General features: G+C 44.8%; 1 protein-coding gene across 1 annotated transcript in view; it reads left to right on the forward strand.

The window, feature by feature from the left end:
• Window positions 1-22162, forward strand: part of LOC140733173 (protein stum homolog) — a 39057-nt gene extending 16895 nt beyond the window's left edge. Inside the window, exons 2-3 of the mRNA XM_073056116.1 lie at window positions 18626-18805; window positions 21954-22162. Coding sequence (XP_072912217.1) covers window positions 18626-18805; window positions 21954-21988 — 215 coding nt within the window. The 3' untranslated portion in view covers window positions 21989-22162. The remainder of the gene's footprint in view (window positions 1-18625; window positions 18806-21953) is intronic.
• The last annotated feature ends 210 nt before the right edge of the window (window positions 22163-22372 follow it).

The raw sequence follows: 22372 nt of genomic DNA on the forward strand, positions 1-22372 counted from the left end.
ATCAGCCCATCTATTTCTTTCTCTCTCTCTTCCCCCACATTTTTTACTCGCTCTCTCTATCTCATGCTCTGACTGTTGCTTTCATCCCCGTTCATCCGTCCTTCCCCCTCTTCCTTTCTCCTGTCCCACCCCATCCCATATTCTTTCTGTCCAAATATGGTCATCTTCAGATCTTCTGAGAGGCCAGGCATACCAGTGAAATTCCAGCAGAGTTGTGATTAAATAAACCAGTAGGATGCCTCACAATGTTTATTGTGGATTAGTGTCCAGACCAAAGTGAAAGTGGCTTTTCACAATTGCCATAATCCTAGCACATGGGAGGTCCAACTAACCAGAAAGTTTATCTTGCTGAAGTAGAGATCCAGCACCCCTTGTGTTTGAAGTTCTTCATCCACACTCTCAGTATCGCACTGGGAATTTCTGCTGGAATCTGCACTCGTATTTGTGAATTTGAAATCCGCTGCCCCGGGGTCTGACATCACTAGCTGAGCCCTGCCCATTTCTGTGGCTGGGAATAGCACACTGAAAATGCTCAGTGGCTCTGTGAGAAGGGAACTACAGTGAATGCTCCTGATCCATGACCGTTCAGATGTGGGAATGTTTACTGATGACTGCACAGAGTTCACCTCTACTCACTAAACCCTCAGCAAGTTCAGCAGCCAGTACATGAATCAGGGCTGGTTGTTTGTGTGTATTCATAGTTTTACTATTAATGAAAATATAACAGATTGAAAGGAAAACAGATAACACTGTTCTAAGATTAGAAATAATAATCTTTTAAAAAGGCAATTGTAAAATAACAGTTATAAATTGTATTCTTACATATATGTGAATATAAATGAAATTAGAAGCTTTGGAGCAGATTCATAAAAGGTGAAGGAAAGGTAAATAAACACACTTTATTCTCAGTGGGACTCCTGTTGCTGCACTAATGGTGAATTGAACTGACTGTTTCTTACATCTTTCACGTGAATGAGGAGCAAAAATCTTTACGTTACGTCTCCGTCTGAATGTGCAATGTGCAATTTATGATAATTAATAATAAATAGTATGTACACCAGGACAGTCAATATAACATAGAAATATAATTGTATCAGTATGAATTAATCAGTCATAATCAGTATGAATTAATGGTGGAAGAGGCTGTCCCAGAGCCTGTTGGTCCTGGCTTTTATGCTGCAGTACTGCTTCCCGGATGGTAGCAGCTGGAACAGTTTGTGGTTGGGGTGACTCGGGTCCCCAATGATCCTTTGGGCTCTTTTTACACACCTGTCTTTGTAAATGTCCTGAATAGTGGGAAGTTCACATCTGTAGATGTGCTGGGCTGTCTGCACCACTCTCTGCAGAGTCCTGTGACTAAGGGAGGTACAATTCCCATACCAGGCAGTGATGCAGCCAGTCAGGATGCTCTCAACTATGCCCCTGTAGAAAGTTCTTAGGATTTGGGGGCCCATACCAAACTTCTTCAACTGTCTGAGGTGAAAGAGGCGCTGTTGTGCTTTTTTCACCACATAGTCAGTATGTAAAGACCATGTGAGATCCTCGGTGATGTTTATGCCGAGGAACTTAAAGCTGTTCCCCCTCTCAACCCCAGATCCATTGATGTCTATAGGGGCTAGCCTGTCTCCATTCCTCCTGTAGTTCACAACTAGCTCTTTTGTTTTTGTGACATTGAGGGAGAGGTTGTTTTCTTGACACCACTGTGTCAGGGTGATGACTCCTTCTGTATAAGATGCCTCATTATTATTTGAGATTAGGCCAATCAATGTAGTATGTTCAGCAAATTTAATAAGCAGATTGGAGTTGTGGGTGGCAATGGGTATACAGAGAGTAAAGGAGAGGGCTTAGGACACAGACCTGAGGGGCTCCTGTGTGGAGAGTCAGAGGGGCAGGGTGAGGGAGCCCACTCTTGCCACCTGCCGGCAAGCTGACAGGAAGTCCAGGATCCAGCTACACAAGGCAGGGTGAAGGCCAAGGTCTATGAGCTTCTTGTCAAGCCTGGAGGGGATTATGGTGTTGAATAGCAAATATTTTATATCGGCTTGTATTTAGTTTTAAGAGCTATGCATATAGCACTAGTTTAGTCGGTAAGTTTACTCCTATAATTAGATTTGACCAAGTTCATCACTGAAAACAGTGGCTCACGTGAATATTAAGTGAGGCACCAATCTACAAACAGTATTTACCATTATTCAGTGTTCACTATCAAATGACCTTTCAACCTACTCCAAGATCAGTTTACCCCTTCCCTCCCACAGAGCCCTCCAGTTTTCTTTCATCCATCTACCTATGTAAGAGTCTCTGAAATTACCCTAACGTACCTGCCTCTATATCCAAAGCTGCCACTGCGTTCCGTGCCTTTACTAGTCTCTGTGTAACAAAGAAACCTACCTCCAACATCACCCTCATATTTTCCTCCGATCACCAAAAATTATGCCCCTCGAATGAGGCCCTGGCTGTCCACTTTATTGATGCCTCTATCATCTTATACACCTCTATCAAGTCACATCTCATTCTCCCGTGCTTTAAAGAGAAAAGACGAGCTCACTAAAACCTTCCTAATCCGGTCAACTTCTTAAAACTTTCACATAATGAATGGAGTTGAGCTCCACTAAAGAATTATCTATATCTGCACTTCTTGGCTCTGCACTCCCTAGCAGTCTGCCCAGATCAATAGCTAATCCTCTGGTTAGACACACTTTGCGTATATGGGCTCAGTTCAGGAAATGCTATGGTTTCCAGGGATTTTCCATTTCCAGCCCTGTCGCACATAATCACCTTTTTTTACCTACCACGTTCGATTCAGCATTCCATGTTTGGTACAGGAAGGGCATTAGACATTTTGAAGATCTCTTCATTGATAATCGCTTCGCTTCTTTTCAACAGCTCTCTGTTAAGTTCAACCTGCCTAACGCTCACTTTTTCAGATATCTCCAAATCCGACACTTTACTGCTCCTTTAATTCCTAACTTTCCTGAAATGCCTGCGAAAAATGCTATGGACCTATTTCTTTCCATTAATCCACTAGGTAAAGGTTTAATTTCAATTATCCAAGATAAACTAGCAGCCTTACGACGGGCCCCTGTGGATAAAATTAAAATGACCTGGGAGCAGGATTTAAATATCTCCTTATCCGAGGAGAACTGGGACTCAGTTCTCAAATCGGTTAACTCAACCTCTCTTTGTGCTCGCCATTGTCTCTTACAGTTTAAGATTGTTCATAGAGCCCATATGTCTAAATCTAAACTATCTCGATTCTACCTTGGCATTAGTCCGCTCTGTGATAAATGCAAGAGGGGCGTGGCCTCTCTCATCCATATGTACTGGTTCTGTCCTAGCTTGGAGAAATTCTGGAAAGATGTCTTCACTACATTATCGGGTATTCTGAATCAGCACCTAGAACCTAACCCCTTAATTGCTCTGTTCGGTTTTTGGGGCGAGACAGATTTATGTCTGGGTCTGACCAAATGCCGAATACTATCCTTTGCCTCTCTCCTGGCGAGACGCTTGATCCTCCTTAGATGGAGAGATGTTGTCCCGCCCACTCATGCGCAATGGCTTAACGACGTTATGGCCTGCTTGGACCTCAAAAAAATTCATTATTCAGTTCTTAATTCGGATCTAAAGTTCCATAAGGTCTGGGGGCCTTTTATCGAGTACTTTCATAACCTTCCTCTTGACTAGGGTTTTTTTTTCTTTTCGGTCCCTTGCTTTCAGCTCCCTTTTTTTTCTGGTAGTAGGCATTATTATCCTCTGTTGCTAAGTGTATTCACAGTCTGGGAGTTTGACTGTCCGGACTTATACTCTTTATATTGTGTGGTGGTTGGTCTGGAATTGTTGTTGTTTTTTTCCTTGTGTTGTGGAGCTTGGGGAGGACACTAAGCTCACTTGTCTTTAATTTAGGTGCTTTTTTGTTAAATTCTCTTCCTCTGTAGCATATTGTTATTGTATGCTTAACCTTGCTCTGTATTAATACTCCTCATTGGGATTTGGGGTTTTTAATTTTGTAAAATGTTTTGAAAAACTAATAAAAAAAAATTTAAAAAAACTTTCACATAATGAGGCAATTAAAGATGACCACAATTCTCCAAGTGTGGTCTAACCAGAGATTATTAGAGCTGAAACACTACCTCACTGATCTTGAACTCGGTCCCCTGAGTAATGAAGACCAACACACCATACGTCTTCTTAACCTCCCCTGAAACGCCGTACGTCTTCTTAACCACCTCAACACACCGTACACCTTCCTAACCACCCCAACACACCGTACGTCTTCTTAACCTCCCCGACACACCGTACACCTTCTTAACCTCCCGGACACACCATACATCTTCTTAACCTCCCCGACACGCCGTACACCTTCTTAACCTCCCCGACACACCATACGTCTTCTTAACCTCCCCGACACACCATACGTCTTCTTAACCTCGCCTGAAACTCCGTACACCTTCTTAACCACCCCAACATGCCGTACAGCTTCCTAAACTCCCCGACACACCATATGTCTTCTTAACCTCCCGGACACACCATACGTCTTCTTAACCTCCCCGACACACCATACGTCTTCTTAACCTCCCCGACACTCCGTACGTCTTCTTAACCTCCCCGACACACCTTACGTCTTCTTAACCTCCCCGACACTCCGTACGTCTTCTTAACCTCCCGGACACACCGTACGTCTTCTTAACCTCCCCGACACACCATACATCTTCTTAACCTCCCCTGACACACCATATGTCTTCTTAACCTCCCTGACACACCATACGTCTTCTTAACCTCCCCGACACACCATACGTCTTCTTAACCTCCCGGACACACCGTACGTCTTCTTAACCTCCCCGACACTCCGTACACCTTTTTAACCTCCCCGACACACCATACGTCTTCTTAACCTCCCCGACACACCGTACGTCTTCTTAACCTCCCGGACACACCGTACGTCTTCTTAACCTCCCGGACACACCATACGTCTTCTTAACCTCCCCTGACACACCATACGTCTTCTTAACAACCCCGACACTCCGTACACCTTCTTAACCACCCCGACACACCATATGTCTTCTTAACCTCCCGGACACACCATACGTCTTCTTAACCACCCCGACACACCATACGTCTTCTTAACCTCCCCAACACACCATACATCTTCTTAACCTCCCCAACACACCATACGTCTTCTTAACCACCCCGACACACCATACGTCTTCTTAACCTCCCTGACACACCATACGTCTTCTTAACCTCCCCGACACACCTTATGTCTTCTTAACCTCCCCGACACGCCGTACACCTTCTTAACCACCCCGACACACCATACGTCTTCTTTTTTTTTTTTTTTTTTTTTTTTTTATAAACTTTTTTTATTGTTTTCAAATTGTTACAGAATAAATGTGCATGAAAAAAAAAGTGTTACCCAGCCCCCTCCCCTTAACCCCTCCCCCCTAACATCCCTATTAAGAAAATAAGAAAGAGAAAAAAAAGGAAATGCCTGGATGTTGGAAGATCCCCACATGCTCCACGGAGTTCTCATTTTTTTTAAATATATGTTAAAGTTCTTTTTCTTTTCAATCTATAATAATACCTAATCTTTCCACTTTCGTGGTATCCTGGGAAATCTTTATAAAAGTCTCCATGTTGCTATGTGTGTCCCCACCATTCATCCAGGCAAAAAGATAGAAAAAAATTAAAATATAAAGGAAAAAAAAAAATACCCCCCTACTAATGTTGTGGAAAAAAGACACAACATTACCCCCCTCTGCTGTACGGGTCATGGCAACCGCCATGATTACACACGTGAATCCCGCAGTAACCGATCCACAGCCTCCCAGCTCCCCCGCAACATAAAAAAGCATATGTATAAGAAGAGAAAAAAAAATACTATTCTCATTTAGTATTTCTAAAATTTTGCTTTTCTCTTCTGTAATATCCATAAATGTCCATCACTTCTGTTCCTTGGGTCTATCTTCATCTTTAATCCATTACGTTTGTAAGCCTCTATGTGTAGTTAGCGAATAGATGGAAGTTCTTGTACAAACTCCTCCGCTTTTCGATAGTCGGAAAAAAAAAATTTTCTGTCCTCCAAAAAAATTATCAGTGTTGCTGGATGACGCATTGTAAATTTATAACCCTTTTCCCATAAGGCTTTTCTCGCTGGGTTAAATTCCTTCCTTCTCTTCAACAGGTTGTAACTTATATCAGGATAAAAAAGAATTGGTTTCCCTGCTATCATCAGTGGCCCGTTTCTATTTTTGGCACTTTGGGCAGCGGCCTTCAGGATCTTTTCTTTGTCTTGGTATCGTAAGCATTTTATCAAAATTGATCGTGGGTTTTGGTCAGCTCGAGGTCTTGACCTTAAAGATCTATGCGCCCATTCAATCTCAATTGGAGTTTCTCTTTCCATTTTCAATTTTTTAGGGATCCATTTTTGAAAAAAATTTATTGGATCTTCTCCTTCTATATCTTCTTTAAGTCCAACAATTTTAATATTATTTCGTCTACTGAGATTTTCAAGCTTATCAATTTTTTCCATAAATTGTTTTCTTTCTGATGTCCAAGCAGTATTTTCCTTTTCCATTTTGTCCATTCTTTCAACCATGTCTTCCGTTGTAGTTTCCAAGTTCGTAATTCTTTTTTCCATTTTTTCCTGTCTCTTTGTCATTTTATCAAGCATAGTCTCCATATTGGTCATTTTTTTTTCGAGTTTTTTTTGGTTATTTTTAATTACTTTTAATGTGTCTAATTTACGCATTATTTGCCTCAAAGTCTTTTCTATATTTCTAGAAGGACTTTTACCTCCTTCAGCTGATCCTTCCGAGAGATTTGATTCTCCCTCCGATTCACTATCACTTTCAGTTGCAGTGGTAGCTGGGCTTTGTAGTTCTTTTTGTTCCTGTTTGCGCATGCTCCATCCTTCGCGTTTGCGCAGTTCACGATGGTTTTTTCCTTTGGAAGTGGCAAGCGTTGCCACCATCTCCTGTTCAGTATCACCGGCGATACAATGTACCTGAGATCGCGGCTCCTCGGTAGACGTGGGTCTCGCTCTTGTTCCAACTTGCGTAGTCTTCCCGGTATTAGTTTTCTTCATCTTCTTTCCTTGAGGCATAGCTTGACACAGTCCGGAGTCGTTTATAAGCAACTTTTAGAGAGTATTGACTAACTTTTCTTCATTTAAACATTAATTTATTAACTTTTTACGGGAGAGCTGGGTCCCTGCGTCTCGATCCTACGTCATCACGTGATGTCCCCCCCACCATACGTCTTCTTAACCTCCCCGACAAACCGTACGTCTTCTTAACCTCCCCGACACACCATACGTCTTCTTAACCTCCCCGACACACCATACACCTTCTTAACCTCCCCGACACACCATACGTCTTCTTAACCTCCCCGACACACCATACACCTTCTTAACCTCCCCGACACACCGTACGTCTTCTTAACCTCCCCGACACACCATACGTCTTCTTAACCTCCCCGACACACCATACACCTTCTTAACCTCCCCGACACACCATACGTCTTCTTAACCTCCCCGACACACCATACACCTTCTTAACCTCCCCAACACACCTTATGTCTTCTTAACCTCCCGGACACACCATACGTCTTCTTAACCTCCCGGACACACCATACGTCTTCTTAACCTCCCCGACACGCCGTACACCTTTTTAACCACCCCGACACACCATATGTCTTCTTAACCTCCCGGACACACCATACATCTTCTTAACCTCCCGGACACACCATACGTCTTCTTAACCTCCCCAACACACCATACGTCTTCTTAACCTCCCCGACACACCATACGTCTTCTTAACCTCCCGGACACACCATACGTCTTCTTAACCTCCCCGACACACCATACGTCTTCTTAACCTCCCCAACACACCGTACACCTTCTTAACCACCCCGACACACCGTACACTTTCTTAACCTCCCGGACACACCATATGTCTTCTTAACCTCCCGGACACACCATACGTCTTCTTAACCTCCCCGACACACCATACGTCTTCTTAACCTCCCGGACACTCCGTACGTCTTCTTAACCTCCCCGACACGCAGTACGTCTTCTTAACCTCCCTAACACACCATACGTCTTCCTAACCTCCCGATCAACTTGCGTGACAACTTTGAGGGATCTTCGGACATGGACCACAAGGTCCCGTGTTCCTCTACACTGCTAAGAATCATACCTTTAATCCTGTATTCTGCCTTCAAGTTTGACCTTGCAAATTGTATTACGTCACACTTTTCTGGATTGAACTCCATCTGCCACTTCTCAGCCTCATCAATGCCTCATTGTACAATGTCCATCCTTGGTGATGTCCTTCCACAACATCACCACCCTTTGTGTTATCTGCAGTCACTAACTCACCCTTCCAATTCCTCATCTATGTCTTTTATAAGCCCCGTCACTAAGTGCAGGGGTGAGATCAGGACAGATCCCTGTGGAACACCGCTGGTCACGGACCTCCAGGCAGAGACTGCTGCATCTACTGCCACCCTCTGCCGTCTGAGGGCAAGCCAATTCTGTGTTCACACAGCTAGGATGCCATGCTTCCTGACTTTGTAAAAGAGCGACCATTTGTCAAATGCCTTACTAAATCCAAGTCTGTGAGGCCTCTATCAGTCAGGGTCGACCATGGATGCTGCATCCTAGCTGTCTTGATACACAAGCCTGGGCAGTTCAATATGGAGGACAAGCTGTTGCCCATGTAGCCAGCTCCCCCTCTCCACACATCTGATGAATCCAAAGCAATGGCAGAGACCACTTCCACTTCCTCAAAAGAAATCAATCAGGCTCATGAGGCATGACCTGCCCCTCACAAATTAGACTATGCTCCTCCACATCTGTCTCTAAGAATCCTCTCCAGTAGTTTGCCCCCCACTGATGTAAAACTCACTGGTCTATAATTCCCAAGATCATCCCTAGTGCTTTTTTTGAACAAAGAAGCAACATTTACCACCCTCCAGTCTTCTGGAACCATTCCCTTGGTTAGCAAGGACACAAGGATAATCACCAAAGGGGCACCAATCTCTTCCTTCGCTTCCTGTAGTAACCGGGGGAATATCCCATCCGGTCCTGGGAACCTCACTATTTTAATGCTTTACAGAAGTCCTAGCACATCCTCTTTCTCAACTTCGATGTGTTCCAGCACATTAGCCTGTTCTATGCTGACCTCACGTTCATCAAGTTCCCTCTCTCTGGTGATTACTGAAGCAAAATATTCATTAAGGACCTCCCTCCTTACTCTTGATTCCAGGCACATGATTCCTCTTTTAGCACTGATTAGTCCTACCCTCACTCTCGTCACTCTCCCATTCTTTGCCTATGTGTAGAACACTTCAGAGTTTTTCTCACTCCTACTTGTGAAATCATTCCCATTTCCCTTCTACCATTCCTAAGCCTCGTCTTAAACTCCTTCCCAGCTACCTTGCAACTCTCAAGAGATCAGTCTGATCCTTGCGTCCCCTCGACTAAATGTTTCACTTCTCTTTTCAACCATGGTTCCTTTGCCCTACCATCCTTTTCCTGCCTCAATGGGGGAAACCTGTCCAGTACCCCATGCATGTGTTTCTTAAACAGCCCCCATATTTTCACTGTGCATTTCCCCGAGAACATCTGTTCCAAATTTGCATTCCCAACTTCCTGCCTAATAGCATCATAATGTTCCACCCCCAACTAAAAACATTCTCATACTGTCTGCTCCAACCCCTTGACAAAGCTATGCTGAAGGTCAGGGAGTTGTGCTTGTTATGGATTCAGGCAACAATAAATTTATGAGTTAGGCAGGGGTTTATATAACAAATAACGCATTTATTAAACACTGAAAACAAACCCCCCAAAAGTAAACAAATCACTGACGTAACCGGAAGTCCGCTGCTGTGCGGCAGCTTGAACAGTTTTTAAAGCATTGAAACTTAAATAGTTCTTAAAGCGATGTTGCAAAAACAGTTCTTCAAAGTAGTATTGCCAGAAGTTCAAAATGCTCACAGTCCATTTAAGGGAGAGACTTTTTAAGACGATTTAAATTCTCTTTTCCGTCGTGTTGCTTCGGTTCCCAAGATCGAACTTTTTCCCACGAAGAATTTACGAAACGAAACGGCTTAAAGGCACTGACCTTTCCTTTACAGAACTATTCCCAATCCTTTCTGCTATTTTGCAGGGATTAACACGAGAACAGTTAACGAATTCCTTCCGAATAAGGATCAAACAAGGTCGAACCTGTTTCACCGTCGAAATCGATTCTCCTCGATCTTTAACTCCCGAACTCCGATCTTCACTCTCCACTGATTCTCAACTAGCAGTATTGTAGAGAAACTGCTGGCAATGACCTTTTAAACTTTAGGCATTAGATAAAACTTCATCTTTCAACTGAACTGTGTCATAACATTAAATCACGCAGTGGCATGAAGTCAACATGGCAAATCCAGCCACGAACTGCCCCTCCTCACAGGGAGGGGTCCTCCTTTTATACCCTGTAAAAAAAAACTCACATGACCTCTACTGGTGGGACAATGACGTCACTCCACCATCACAAGACCATTACCTCAAGTCCAATATAGCTTCAATCCCAGTCACGGGACAAGGGTACCACTGTCACGTGTCACGAGTACGTAACATGCTCACCACTGAGAGATCTGTCACCTGACTCATTGCTTTGTGCTCAATCAAGTATGGCCTATCCTATATTCGATGCGTCCACATATTATTTCAGGAATCCTTACTCACCACGGCTAACAAGTTCCGCCCCATCTAAACCTCTTGCACTAAAGTCCTCACAGTCTAGATTAGGGAAGTTGAAGTTATTCTTGACAGTAACCCTCTTATTTCTGTATCTTTCTAAACTCTGAGGCTGACAAGCTCTTCGGTGTTTCTTTTGCTACGGGGGGGGGGGGTGTCTAAGAATACTAAAAGATAGAAGAAAAATTATAAACAGAGTGAAACCAATGACAACCAGCCCAACCGTTTACTACCCAAATACTGATGCATACACCAGGTCTGCAAGGATTTCAAAACACATCATCCAACACCATGTGTTCTCACAAACGTCTTGCTGGCACCAAGCCAATGTAAGATGTTTCCTGTGAAAACATCTCATTGCTCCTGGGTTGTAAAATATCATTCATTGTTTCATTTGGCAGAAAAGATCATCTTTATGTATCTTTTTATTATGGTCAGGGTTTAAAGAGACAAGGGGTGGCACCACATGCCAACAGAAGTTTCTTTGCGTGCCATCATGGGTTCATGGGGCATAGGTTTGTCACCCCTACCCTAGTAAGGGGACAAGCAATATTTGTGCCACAGAAATGCCAAGCAGTGGTCACCTCCAAAAGAAGAGAGCCCTTGGATACCCATTGGCATTATCACCACTGCCAACATACTGGGGGCCAGCACTGTCCACAAACTCAACATCTCCCTGAAAGTAGACAGACAAGCTGAAAGGATACGGTATGCTGGTCTTATGAGTCAAGGCCTTGAATTCAAAAGTTAGGAATTATAAAACTCTAGTTGGGCCGCATCTGGAGTACTGCATTCATCTCTGGGCGCCCCATTAGGTGAAGAAGACCTTGCTTTGTGGATTCAGAATTGGCTTACCCACAGAAGGCTAAGGGTGGTTGTAGATGGTTCATATTCTGCATGAGGTTAGTGACCAGTGGAGTGCCTCAGGGATCTGTTCTGGGACCCTGATTTTTATAAATGACCTGGATGAGGAAGTGGAGGGATGGGTTAGTAAGTTTGCTGATGACACAAAGGTTGGGGGTGTTGTGGATAGTGTGGAGGGCTGTCAGAGGTTACAACGGGTCATTGATAGGATGCAGAACTGGGCTGAGAAGTGGAAGATGGACTTCAACCCAGATAAGTGTGAAGTGGTTCATTTTGTTAGGTCAAATTTGAAGACAGAATATAATATTCATGGTAAGACTTTTGTCAGTGTGGAGGATCTGCAAGATCTTGGGGTCCGTGTCAATAGGACACTCAAAGCTGCTGAGCAGGTTGACAGTGTTGTTAAGAAGGTGTATGGTGTGTTGGCTCTCATCAACCATGGGACTGAGTTCAAGAGCCAAGAGGTAATGTTGCAGCTATATAAGACCCTGATCAGACCCCACTTGGAGTACTGTGCTCAGTTCTGGCCACCTCACTGCAGGAAGGATGTGGAAGCCATAGAAAGGGTGCAGAGGAGATTTACAAGGATGTTGCCTGGATTGGAGAGCATGTCTTATGAGAATAGGTTGAGTGAACTCGGCCTTTTCTCCCTGGAGCGACAGAGGATGAGAGGTGCTTGAAGTGTATAAGATGATGAGAGGCATTGATTGTGTGGATAGTCAGAGGCTTTTTCCCAGGGCTGAAATGGCCTATATGAGGGGGCATGGTTTTAAGGTGCTTGGAAGTAGGTACAAGGGGGATGTCAGAGGTAAGTTTTTTCACACAGAGAGTGGTGAGTGCATGGAATGGGCTGCCAGCAATGGTGGTGGATACAATAGGATCTTTTAAGAGATTCTTAGATAGGTACATGGAGCTTAGAAAAATAGAGGGCTATGATGTAGGGAATTTCTAGGCAGTTTCTAGAGTAGGCTACATGATCAGCACAACATTGTGGGCCAAAGGGCCTGTAATGTGCTATAAATTTCTATGTTTTACTAAGTTTTCAGATAACAAAAAATAAGGTCCATTACAGAGGTTCTTGATCAGTTAGAAATGGACAGAAGAGTGGCAAGTAGATTTCAACACGGGGAAGTGTGAGGTAATGCACTTTGGAAAGTCGAACTTGTCTTATGAATAGTAAAGCGCTAGGGAGCGTAATGGAACAGGGGGACCTTGGAGCACAACAGCAATGCTTGTTGAAAGTCGTGTCACAAGTGAAAAAGGCGTTCAGCATGCTGGCCTTCGTTAGTCAGGGCATTGAGTATAGGAGTTCAGAATCAAGATCAGGTTTAATATCAACAGCATATGTCGTGAAATTTGTTATCTTTGCGGCAGCAGTACAATGCAATACATAATAATAGAGAAAACTATGAATTACAGTAAGTATATATATATAAATTAAACAGTTAAACTAAGTAAATAGTGCAAAAACAGAAATTTAAAAAGTTGGAGTATCTTGTTGCAGTTATGTAAGTCGTTGGTGAAGCCACGCTTGGAGTATTGTATACAGTTTAGGTCACCATGTTATAGGAAAAACGTGGTTAAACTGGAAAGAATGCAGATTTACGTGGAAGTTTTCAGAACTAGAAGGCCTGAATAATGGGTAAAGTTTTGCAAGACTAGGTCTTTATTCCTTGGAATGTAGGAGAACAAGTGTCAAACTTATAAAAATCTTAAAATGATGAGAGGCATTGATTAGGTAAGTCTTTTCCCAAGGGTTGGCAAGACCAGAATTAGGAGGCATAGAGTGAGAGGGGAAAGATTTAAAAAGGACTTGAGGGAGAACTTTTTCAGGCCTAGGGTGGTGATGAGAGGAAGTGGCTGAGGAAGGTATGAGAGTGTTATTTAAGAAGCACTTGGACAGGTACGGTGGATTAGAGATTAGAGGGATATGGGCCAAATGCAGGACTAGCCGGGTGGGCATTGTGGTCAGCATGGACTCATTGGGCTGAAGGGCCTTTATCTGTGCTGTGTGGCTCTGTGACTTTTTCTCTGTAGACACAAGAGACTGCAGGTGCTGGAATCTGAAGCAACAAACACGCTAATGGATGAACTCATCGGGTTGAACAGCATCTGTAGGAAGGAGGGGAGATTTGTTGATGTTTTGTTTGAGACCTCAAATCATCCTGGTGCAGGATCTCACCCTAAAATGTTGACAACTCCTTCCCCACCCACACTCCTACCATTGGTGCTCAACCCACAGAGTTCCTCCACTTTTCTGTGATTTTATTCGATGCAAGCTCGATTGCAACATTTCAGATAAGTGTGAGTAAGTACATGGATGGGAGGGGTACGGAGGGCTATGGTCAAGGGGTATGTCCATGGGACTCAGCAGAATAACATCTTGGCATGGAGTAGATGGGCTGAAAGACCCATTTCTATGCTGTAGTGCTCCCTAACTCTGCATCAACAGACAGTATGTTACTTATAAGCTACATAATTGTTTTTTAAATGTCATACATTGCTCATTTACTGTCATCTTTTAAAATCATTCGGCATTCTACAATAGTCAGTTTATGCCTCATGGTTTTGTAATTTGCTTTAGTTATATTTAAGACACTAGCTTTGGTGAGTTAAATGACTTAACAATCCTAATATAAAATTCTATCATTACATGATCACGATTCCCAAAAAGCACCTTAACTAATAGATCCTCAATTAACCCTTTCTCATTGGATAATAACAGATGGCCTGCTTCTTTATTGGATTATCAACATACTTATCTGGGTAGCCTTATTTTATATGCCTTCACCCTTCTATTCTGGCATATTCCCCCTTCCTTTCTAATCCTGAAGAAGGGTCTCAGCCCGAAACATCAACCGTTCAATCATTTCCACAGATGTTGCCTGGCCTGCTAAGTTCCTCCCGCATTTTGTGTATGTTTCTCTGGATTTCCATCATCTGCAGAGTTTCTCATGTTTATAATTCACACAATTTTTTTGTACAATCTGCATATAGATATCACCCATGATCACTACACTACCCTTGTGTATAGTTAGATATCCCCCGTGATCACTACACTACCCTTGTGTATAGGTTAATACCTCGTGATCACTACACTACTCTTGTGTGTCGTTAGATATCCCCTGTGATCACTACACTACCCTTGTGTATAGGTTAATACCTCGTGATCACTACACTACTCTTGTGTGTCGTTAGATATCCCCTGTGATCTCTACACTACCCTTGTGTATAGGTTAATCCCCCGTGATTACTACACTACCCTTGTGTATAGGTTAATCCCTCATGATCACTACACTACCCCTGTGTATAGTTAGATATCCCCTGTGATCACTACACTACCCTTGTGTATAAGTTAATCCCCTGTGATCACTACACTACCCTTGTGTATAGGTTAATCCCCTGTGATTACTACACTACCCTTGTGTATAGGTTAATCCCTCATGATCACTACACTACCCCTGTGTATAGTTAGATATCCCCTGTGATCACTACACTACCCTTGTGTATAAGTTAATCCCCTGTGATCACTACACTACCCTTGTTACACACATCTCGGATTTCCAGGCAGCACAGTGGCACATTTGATAAAGTCACTGCCTCAGCAGAGATCATTTGGGCCAAAGGGCCTGTATCTACGCAGTATATCTAAGTATTTGCCATATTTCCTAAAAGAATACACGGATCCCTTTAGAAATCAAAAGGTGTGAGACTCTGGCTGGGATGGAGATGTTGTGGAGTCTCTGAGTTGGAGCAATCCCTGAGGAATTGTCTGATTTGGGGGGTGGATGGAGCAAATTCCAGAGACTTGATCTCCCGACCTGCTGCTACTTTGTTCCCAAGTGACTGGATTCAGGAATATGGTCCTGGGAACCCTGCCAACAAGGGAAACAGAGCAGCATGACAATACTATTTTTGGCCGCCAAGTGACTCGGGCCAATCCAACTCCTGAGGGTGAAAAATAAAAGTGCTAGGTTTTCTAAAATTGACTCCTTCTACCTTAGGCCATGAACTTATCAATCATCCCTCGTAAGTCGCTGGTAAAGCTGCACTTGGAGTACTTTGTTCACCCTTCTATAGGAAAGATGTGGTTAAACTGGAAAGTGCAGAAAAGATTTACAAGGATGTTGCAAAGACTAGAGGACCTAAGTTACAGGGAGAGGTTGACTAGGCTGGGTCTTCATTCTTGGAACACAGGAGAATGAGAGGTGACCTTATAGAGATACTTAAAATTATAAGAGACATACATAAGGTGAATGGGGATTGTATTTTCTCCAGGGTAAGGAAGCTCAAAACTAGGGAGCATTGTTTAGGGTGAAAGGGGAAAGGTCTAAAAGGACCTGAGGGGTAATATTTTCCACACACAGGGTGGTGAGTACAGTGGATTCTAGTTAATTGGGACCAGCACATTTTCGCCCAATTAAGCAGCTTCCCCAATGCAAGTTTCTTTGAAATAGTTAAAAAGGTATAAAAAAGACAAACTGAGTAACAAATTCTGTATTTAAATGAAATGCAGAACAAACTAAAACACTACCAACACTACTACTACAATTGTGTTTTAGTTCCTAATACCTATCAACAAAGGAATTCATCCAAGTCATGTTCTTTTGACCATAAATGAACAAAATCAGCACAGACACCGTGTGCAGATAGTGTTTTGCCTTCATATAAAGCTGTAATGATTGCATCCTCCAAATCTTCATCTTCATTGTAACATTCAAGGTGATTGTCGATACCTTCAAGTTCTTCGTAGTTCCTAGCTTGTTAAAGTAGTGAAATCTTTTCATTTCATTCCCGGTAGTTTCTGGCATCTCCACACCTGAGTGCTCGAAACCACAGTGAGCAAAACAGTTCTAAATTGCCTTACTGCTTATTTCTCAGCAACTATCAGTGACAGAAATCACTGCTTTTCAACACAAACACATGCAATTGACACTATTTAAAAACTGTTTACTCTAAGCACAGTGTAGTGTCAAATGGCCATACAAATGCTAGATAGAAACTGTTTCGCAACAGCACCCTGTCCCAATTAAGTGGCATGGTTTCTCAAATAAATGAAGGGAATCCCGGCTATTTTCTCAAGTAGTTTTTCTTCTTTAAGAGTTGTCCCAAACAAGTGACGGTCCCAATTAAGCAGAACCCACTGAATGTGGAACAAGTGAAGTGGTTGAGGCAGGTACGATATAATCATTAATGAAGAACTTGGTTAGGTACATGGTGGGGGAGCAAATATAGGAAATTGGAACTAGCTGGTTGGGCACAGTGTTGGCATGAACTGGCTGGGCTGAATGGTCTGTATCCATGCTGAATTGCGCTTTGACTCTACAGCCATAATTTATAGTCTAAACCCTCTGACTGAGTGGGTTCAGGTCCACAGGGGTTCGGAGTTAGCTACATTGTGGAATTACAGAGCAGGTATTCCTACTGATCATTGGGCTTGTAACACAGTCACCTCACACCACCCATGGTCATCACTGTGTTGAAGACTTCTAAAAAGGTGATGCTCCAAAAAGGTGGCATCCATCATCAAGGACCCCCCTCACCCACATGCCCTCTTCTTATGAGTACCGTCAGCAACGAGGTACAGGAGCCCGAAGACCCACACTCAACGTTTTAGGAACAGCTTCTTCCCCTTTGCCATCAGATAGCTGAATGGTCCTTGAAACAAAGAACCCTACCTCACTGTTACGTTCCATTCTTGTACTATGTATGTATTTAAAATAATTCTTAGTATAAATTGCCATTGTATTTTACATACGGCTGCTACAAAACCATAGATGTCATGACACATGTCAGTGATAATTAACCTGACCCTGAGTGAACACCACATTATTATTAGATTCTTGCTTGTGACAACTTGCTGTGTGCAAACTGCTGGCCATGTTTCAAATTCCAACAATATTTAATTGGTTTTATAAAAGTATTTCCCTGTGAACGATTACTAGACTGTAGAATGGGGCACCATAGTAGCAGTTTCCACAATGCCCCCACAGCTCGGGTGTCAGAGCTCGGAGCACAATTCCGGTGCCACTGGTAAGGAGTGTGTACGTTCTCCCCTTGACCTACCGGTTACTAGGTCATTGTAAATTGTCCCGTGATTAGGCTTGGGTGAAATAAATAGGTTGCTGGGTGGTGCTTGTTGGGTTGGAAGGGCCTGTTCTGCTCTGAGTAAAATAAGTAACTAAATATAGGAGCATATTTAGACCATTCTGTTTTTTTCTCTCTCCTGCCTTTTCCTTGTAACCCTTCGACACTATCAATCAGGAACCTATCAGTCGCTGCTTTACACCCAGTGACCTGGCCTTCACAGCCGTCTGTGGCAACAACTTCCACTGATTCACCGCTCTCTGGCTGAAGCATTTACTCCTTATCTCAGGTTGTCCCTTCATTCTAAGGCTTTGCCCTCAGATCCTCAACTCTCCTTCATTCTCTCCATGTGCACTCTATTCAGGCCTTTCAGTATCGGCAGGTTTTAATGAGATAACGTAGAAATCGGCCCATAATGTTATGCTGACCATGTAGCCTACTCTAGAAGTTGCCTAGAATTTCCCTACCGCATAGCCCTCCATTTTTCTAAGCTGCATGTACCTATCTAAGAGTCTCTTAAAAGACCCTATTGTATCCACCTCCACCACCTTTGCTGGCAGTGCATTCCATGCACCCACCACTATGTGAAAAACTTGCCCCTGAGATCCCCCTTGTACCTACTTTCAAGCATCTTAAAACCATGCCCCCTCATAGAGGCCATTTCAGCCCTGGGGAAAAGCCTCTGGCTATTCACACGATCAAAGATGACCTCCAGTCCTTTGGAGCTCCATTGTGTGTAGGCCCAGAGGCATTAAATGCTCCTCATAGGTTAACCCTTTCTGTCCTGGGATTATTCTAGTGAACCTCCTCTTCAGACACGGGGCCGAAAGTTGCTGACGATACTGCAAACGCCAGCCCCTTTGCTGAGGGGTGGGAGCACCTCCCCTCCAGCCATGGGATTTACCTGTACGTGTGGTTGTGTTACAGGGACCTTCCTGTCAGCCTTCACGGTACTGTGCGGTGCGCGGACAGACGTTCCCGACCGCCACGTGTGTTGCGCCTTCCTGCTGAATGTGGTGGCTGCGCTCATTCAGATCGTCACAGCGGTGGTGATCGTGGGCTGGATCATGAGCATCTTCTGGGGAATGGACATGGTCGCTCTTGCCAGTAAGTGAAAGGTGACAACCCCCCCAACCCATTCTAAAATGAACCGTGGATCCTTGGACCAATCTGAAAACATTCCAACCACTGTCCCCACTTGACTTTTAAAATGGCTTCATCCACAATCCTCAAATGGCAACCCACCACTGACTTCCTGTTCAACTCCCACAAGGCAATTCCTCACTCATTAACTCCCCTTTCTCCCTACCCTGACTGCAGACAAAGCATCTCAACTCAACACGTTGACTCCCTAGGTGCTGCCTTACCTGCTGAGTTCCTGCAGATTGTGGCCTCCTGTGTCTCCCCTTCCGAAGCAGCTTCCACCACCCCTACACTCAGTGAGTTCAGATTCAGAACCTTCTCCAGGTAAATATGTTCACCCCCAACCTCCATCACCCATTTTCATCTCCCTAACCCTTCTGTTTCCACCCACCCACTTCTCCCAGTGGTTCTCCTTCCCCCATCTGGTTCAATCCCCCATGCATGTCTCCCCTAATGCTTCCCATCATCGCCTCCCTCACGTTAGGTTTCAGAACTGGTAGCCTTTGTGCCTCATTGGCATCCTCCAGCAGCTCTCTACTACCTTCACTATCTCTGGCCTCACTTCACTCCTTCTGCCCGTCACCCCTCACTTCTCCTCAGTCCACTGATCACCCACCGGCCCCTGCCTCAACGCTCTGCTCTCCCCTTTAATGCCAGCCATCTCCCCTCTCCATTCCCAGTCCTATAACGCCAAGTTACTCAGCCACCACAAATGCTGCTCAACCCACTGAGGTCCTCCAAGGATCTCCCTTACATTTGCCTCTTTTCTCCTTCGGTCCAAACCAGGTCCATGAACCATCCGCTGAATCCCCTCTAACCCCGCCACGATCCTGTCCACCACTCGTCAAATCCCCACTAACCCCGCCACGATCCTGTCCACCACTCGTCAAATCCCCACTAACCCCGCCACGATCCTGTCCACCACTCGTCAAATCCCCTCTAACCCCGCCACGATCCTGTCCACCACTCGTCAAATCCCCACTAACCCCGCCACGATCCTGTCCACCACTCGTCAAATCCCCACTAACCCCGCCACGATCCTGTCCACCACTCGTCAAATCCCCACTAACCCCGCCACGATCCTGTCCACCACTCGTCAAATCCCCTCTAACCCCGCCACGATCCTGTCCACCACTCGTCAAATCCCCTCTAACCCCGCCACGATCCTGTCCACCACTCGTCAAATCCCCACTAACCCCGCCACGATCCTGTCCACCACTCGTCAAATCCCCACTAACCCCGCCACGATCCTGTCCACCACTCGTCAAATCCCCTCTAACCCCGCCACGATCCTGTCCACCACTCGTCAAATCGCCACGATCCTGTCCACCACTCGTCAAATCCCCACTAACCCCGCCACGATCCTGTCCACCACTCGTCAAATCCCCACTAACCCCGCCACGATCCTGTCCACCACTCGTCAAATCCCCTCTAACCCCGCCACGATCCTGTCCACCACTCGTCAAATCCCCACTAACCCCGCCACGATCCTGTCCACCACTCGTCAAATCCCCACTAACCCCGCCACGATCCTGTCCACCACTCGTCAAATCCCCACTAACCCCGCCACGATCCTGTCCACCACTCGTCAAATCCCCACTAACCCCGCCACGATCCTGTCCACCACTTGTCAAATCCCCTCTTGATTCATCCATTTTCCCCAGCCTCTCTCAAGGACCATTTGTTCCTACTTGACCAGATTGGACATAATCTTTTTCATGTGGACAAACCGGTGTTTAATCATAGTCTTCCTGTTTCTGTCCTTCTTATCCTGCAGGGAGAGAGAGGGAATTCACTTGATTAAACTGCACTGTGCGCATTTGCTAAAGAAATGTAATATCTGCCAAATGCCTGCTTATCTGACTAAGGAGACATTCAGAAGGATGAGGAGTTCCAGTGTAGGAATCACAAAAACATTAGAAGGCAGGTCCAACTGGTGGTTGAGAAAGCAAAAGGCACGATGGCCTTTATTGCGAAGGGATTGGAGTTTAAGCACGGGGAGATTTTGTTACAGTTGTACTGGGTGTTGGTGAGACACCTGGAGTACAGTGCATAGTTTTGGTCCACTTACTTATGAAAAGAAACAGTCACGTTGGAGGCAGTGCAGAGGAAAGTTACTGGGATAATTCCTGGAATGAGAGGGTTTTCCTATCGAGAGAGACTGGGCAGCCTGTCTCAGTAATCCACAGAGTTCAGAAAAGTGAAGGGTGATCTTACTTAAACTTACGAGGTCCTAAAAGTGTTTCCACCTATGGGGACAGCCTTGAACATGGGGACATTAACTGGAAGTTAAGGGGCTGGTTGTTTTAAACTGAGGGATGTAGCAACTTCTTCTCCCAGAGGGTAGTGAATCTCTGGAATTTCCTACTCCAGAGGGTGGTGGAGGCTGGATCATTAAAAACGTACAACTGTACAGCTCAGGAACACCTCCTCTGACCTATGGTGTTGTGCCAAACTAACGACACTTAATCCCTTCAGTCTGAATGGAGTCCTTACCCTCCATTCTCAGCACATTCACATGCCTATCTCAGAGTCTCTTAAACCTTCTCCCCTACCATCCCAGACGTCACACCTCAGCAACCCTCCACTCTCTGGGTAAAAATAAACTTGCCCGCACACCTTTCTGGAACCTATCCCTTCCACTTTGGTTTTAGGCCGGAAAGGTATCCGATCTCCGTCACAGCACAGCTTCATCCAGCCTCACACGCTCTCATCCAGGCCACATCATTGCCAGAGCAGCCTTGACATCTTTCCTATAATGGGGTCGCAAACAAGAGAAAATCCCGAAACGCTGACTGCACTTTGTTTCCATCGATGCTGCCGAGTTCCTCACGTTTTGTGTGTGTTGCTTCCTATAATGGGGAAAACCTGAATTGAATTTAATTGCATTTCAGGTGAAGTTAGATAAATGTTTGAAAGATTGAGGAATTGAGGGTTGTGAAGAACTAGCACAGAAGAGGCCAGCGTAGCTCAGCCCAATAACAGGTTTGGGCTGAGGGGTCGGTCGAGTGGCCTACTCTTACTCCTATTTCCATGTCCGGTTTGGTGTCCACCTGTGGGGAGGAGAGGTGACCTTCACTTTCTGACATTTCCCCTTTTTTCCTGTTGATAGCCTACAGGGAACACGGAATTACTCAACAGCTGTAGTTCTCCAGGGGTCTTCGGGAAGTTGAAGGCATCTCCACCTTTTCTCCATCTGCAACAGTGTTTGGTCACCTGTCGGGTGCCTTGGAAGACCCCCAGCACCCAGACTTCAACTGGGCCGATTGAGGAGGGAGAATAAAATTACACACGGAGAAACAGAACGATTCTCCCTCCATTTCCCATTTTCACCCAATCACACTACCTCCTCTCCCAGTCCATTTCCACCCAATCACCCTACCTCCTCTCCCAGTCCATTTCCACCCAATCACCCTACCTCCTCTCCCAGTCCATTTCCACCCAATCACCCTACCTCCTCTCCCCACTCCATTTCCACCCAATCACCCTACCTCCTCTCCCCACTCCATTTCCACCCAATCACCCTACCTC

The sequence above is a fragment of the Hemitrygon akajei genome, chromosome 9, assembly GCF_048418815.1.
Source record: "Hemitrygon akajei chromosome 9, sHemAka1.3, whole genome shotgun sequence".
In the NCBI taxonomy this organism is placed as follows: domain Eukaryota; kingdom Metazoa; phylum Chordata; class Chondrichthyes; order Myliobatiformes; family Dasyatidae; genus Hemitrygon; species Hemitrygon akajei.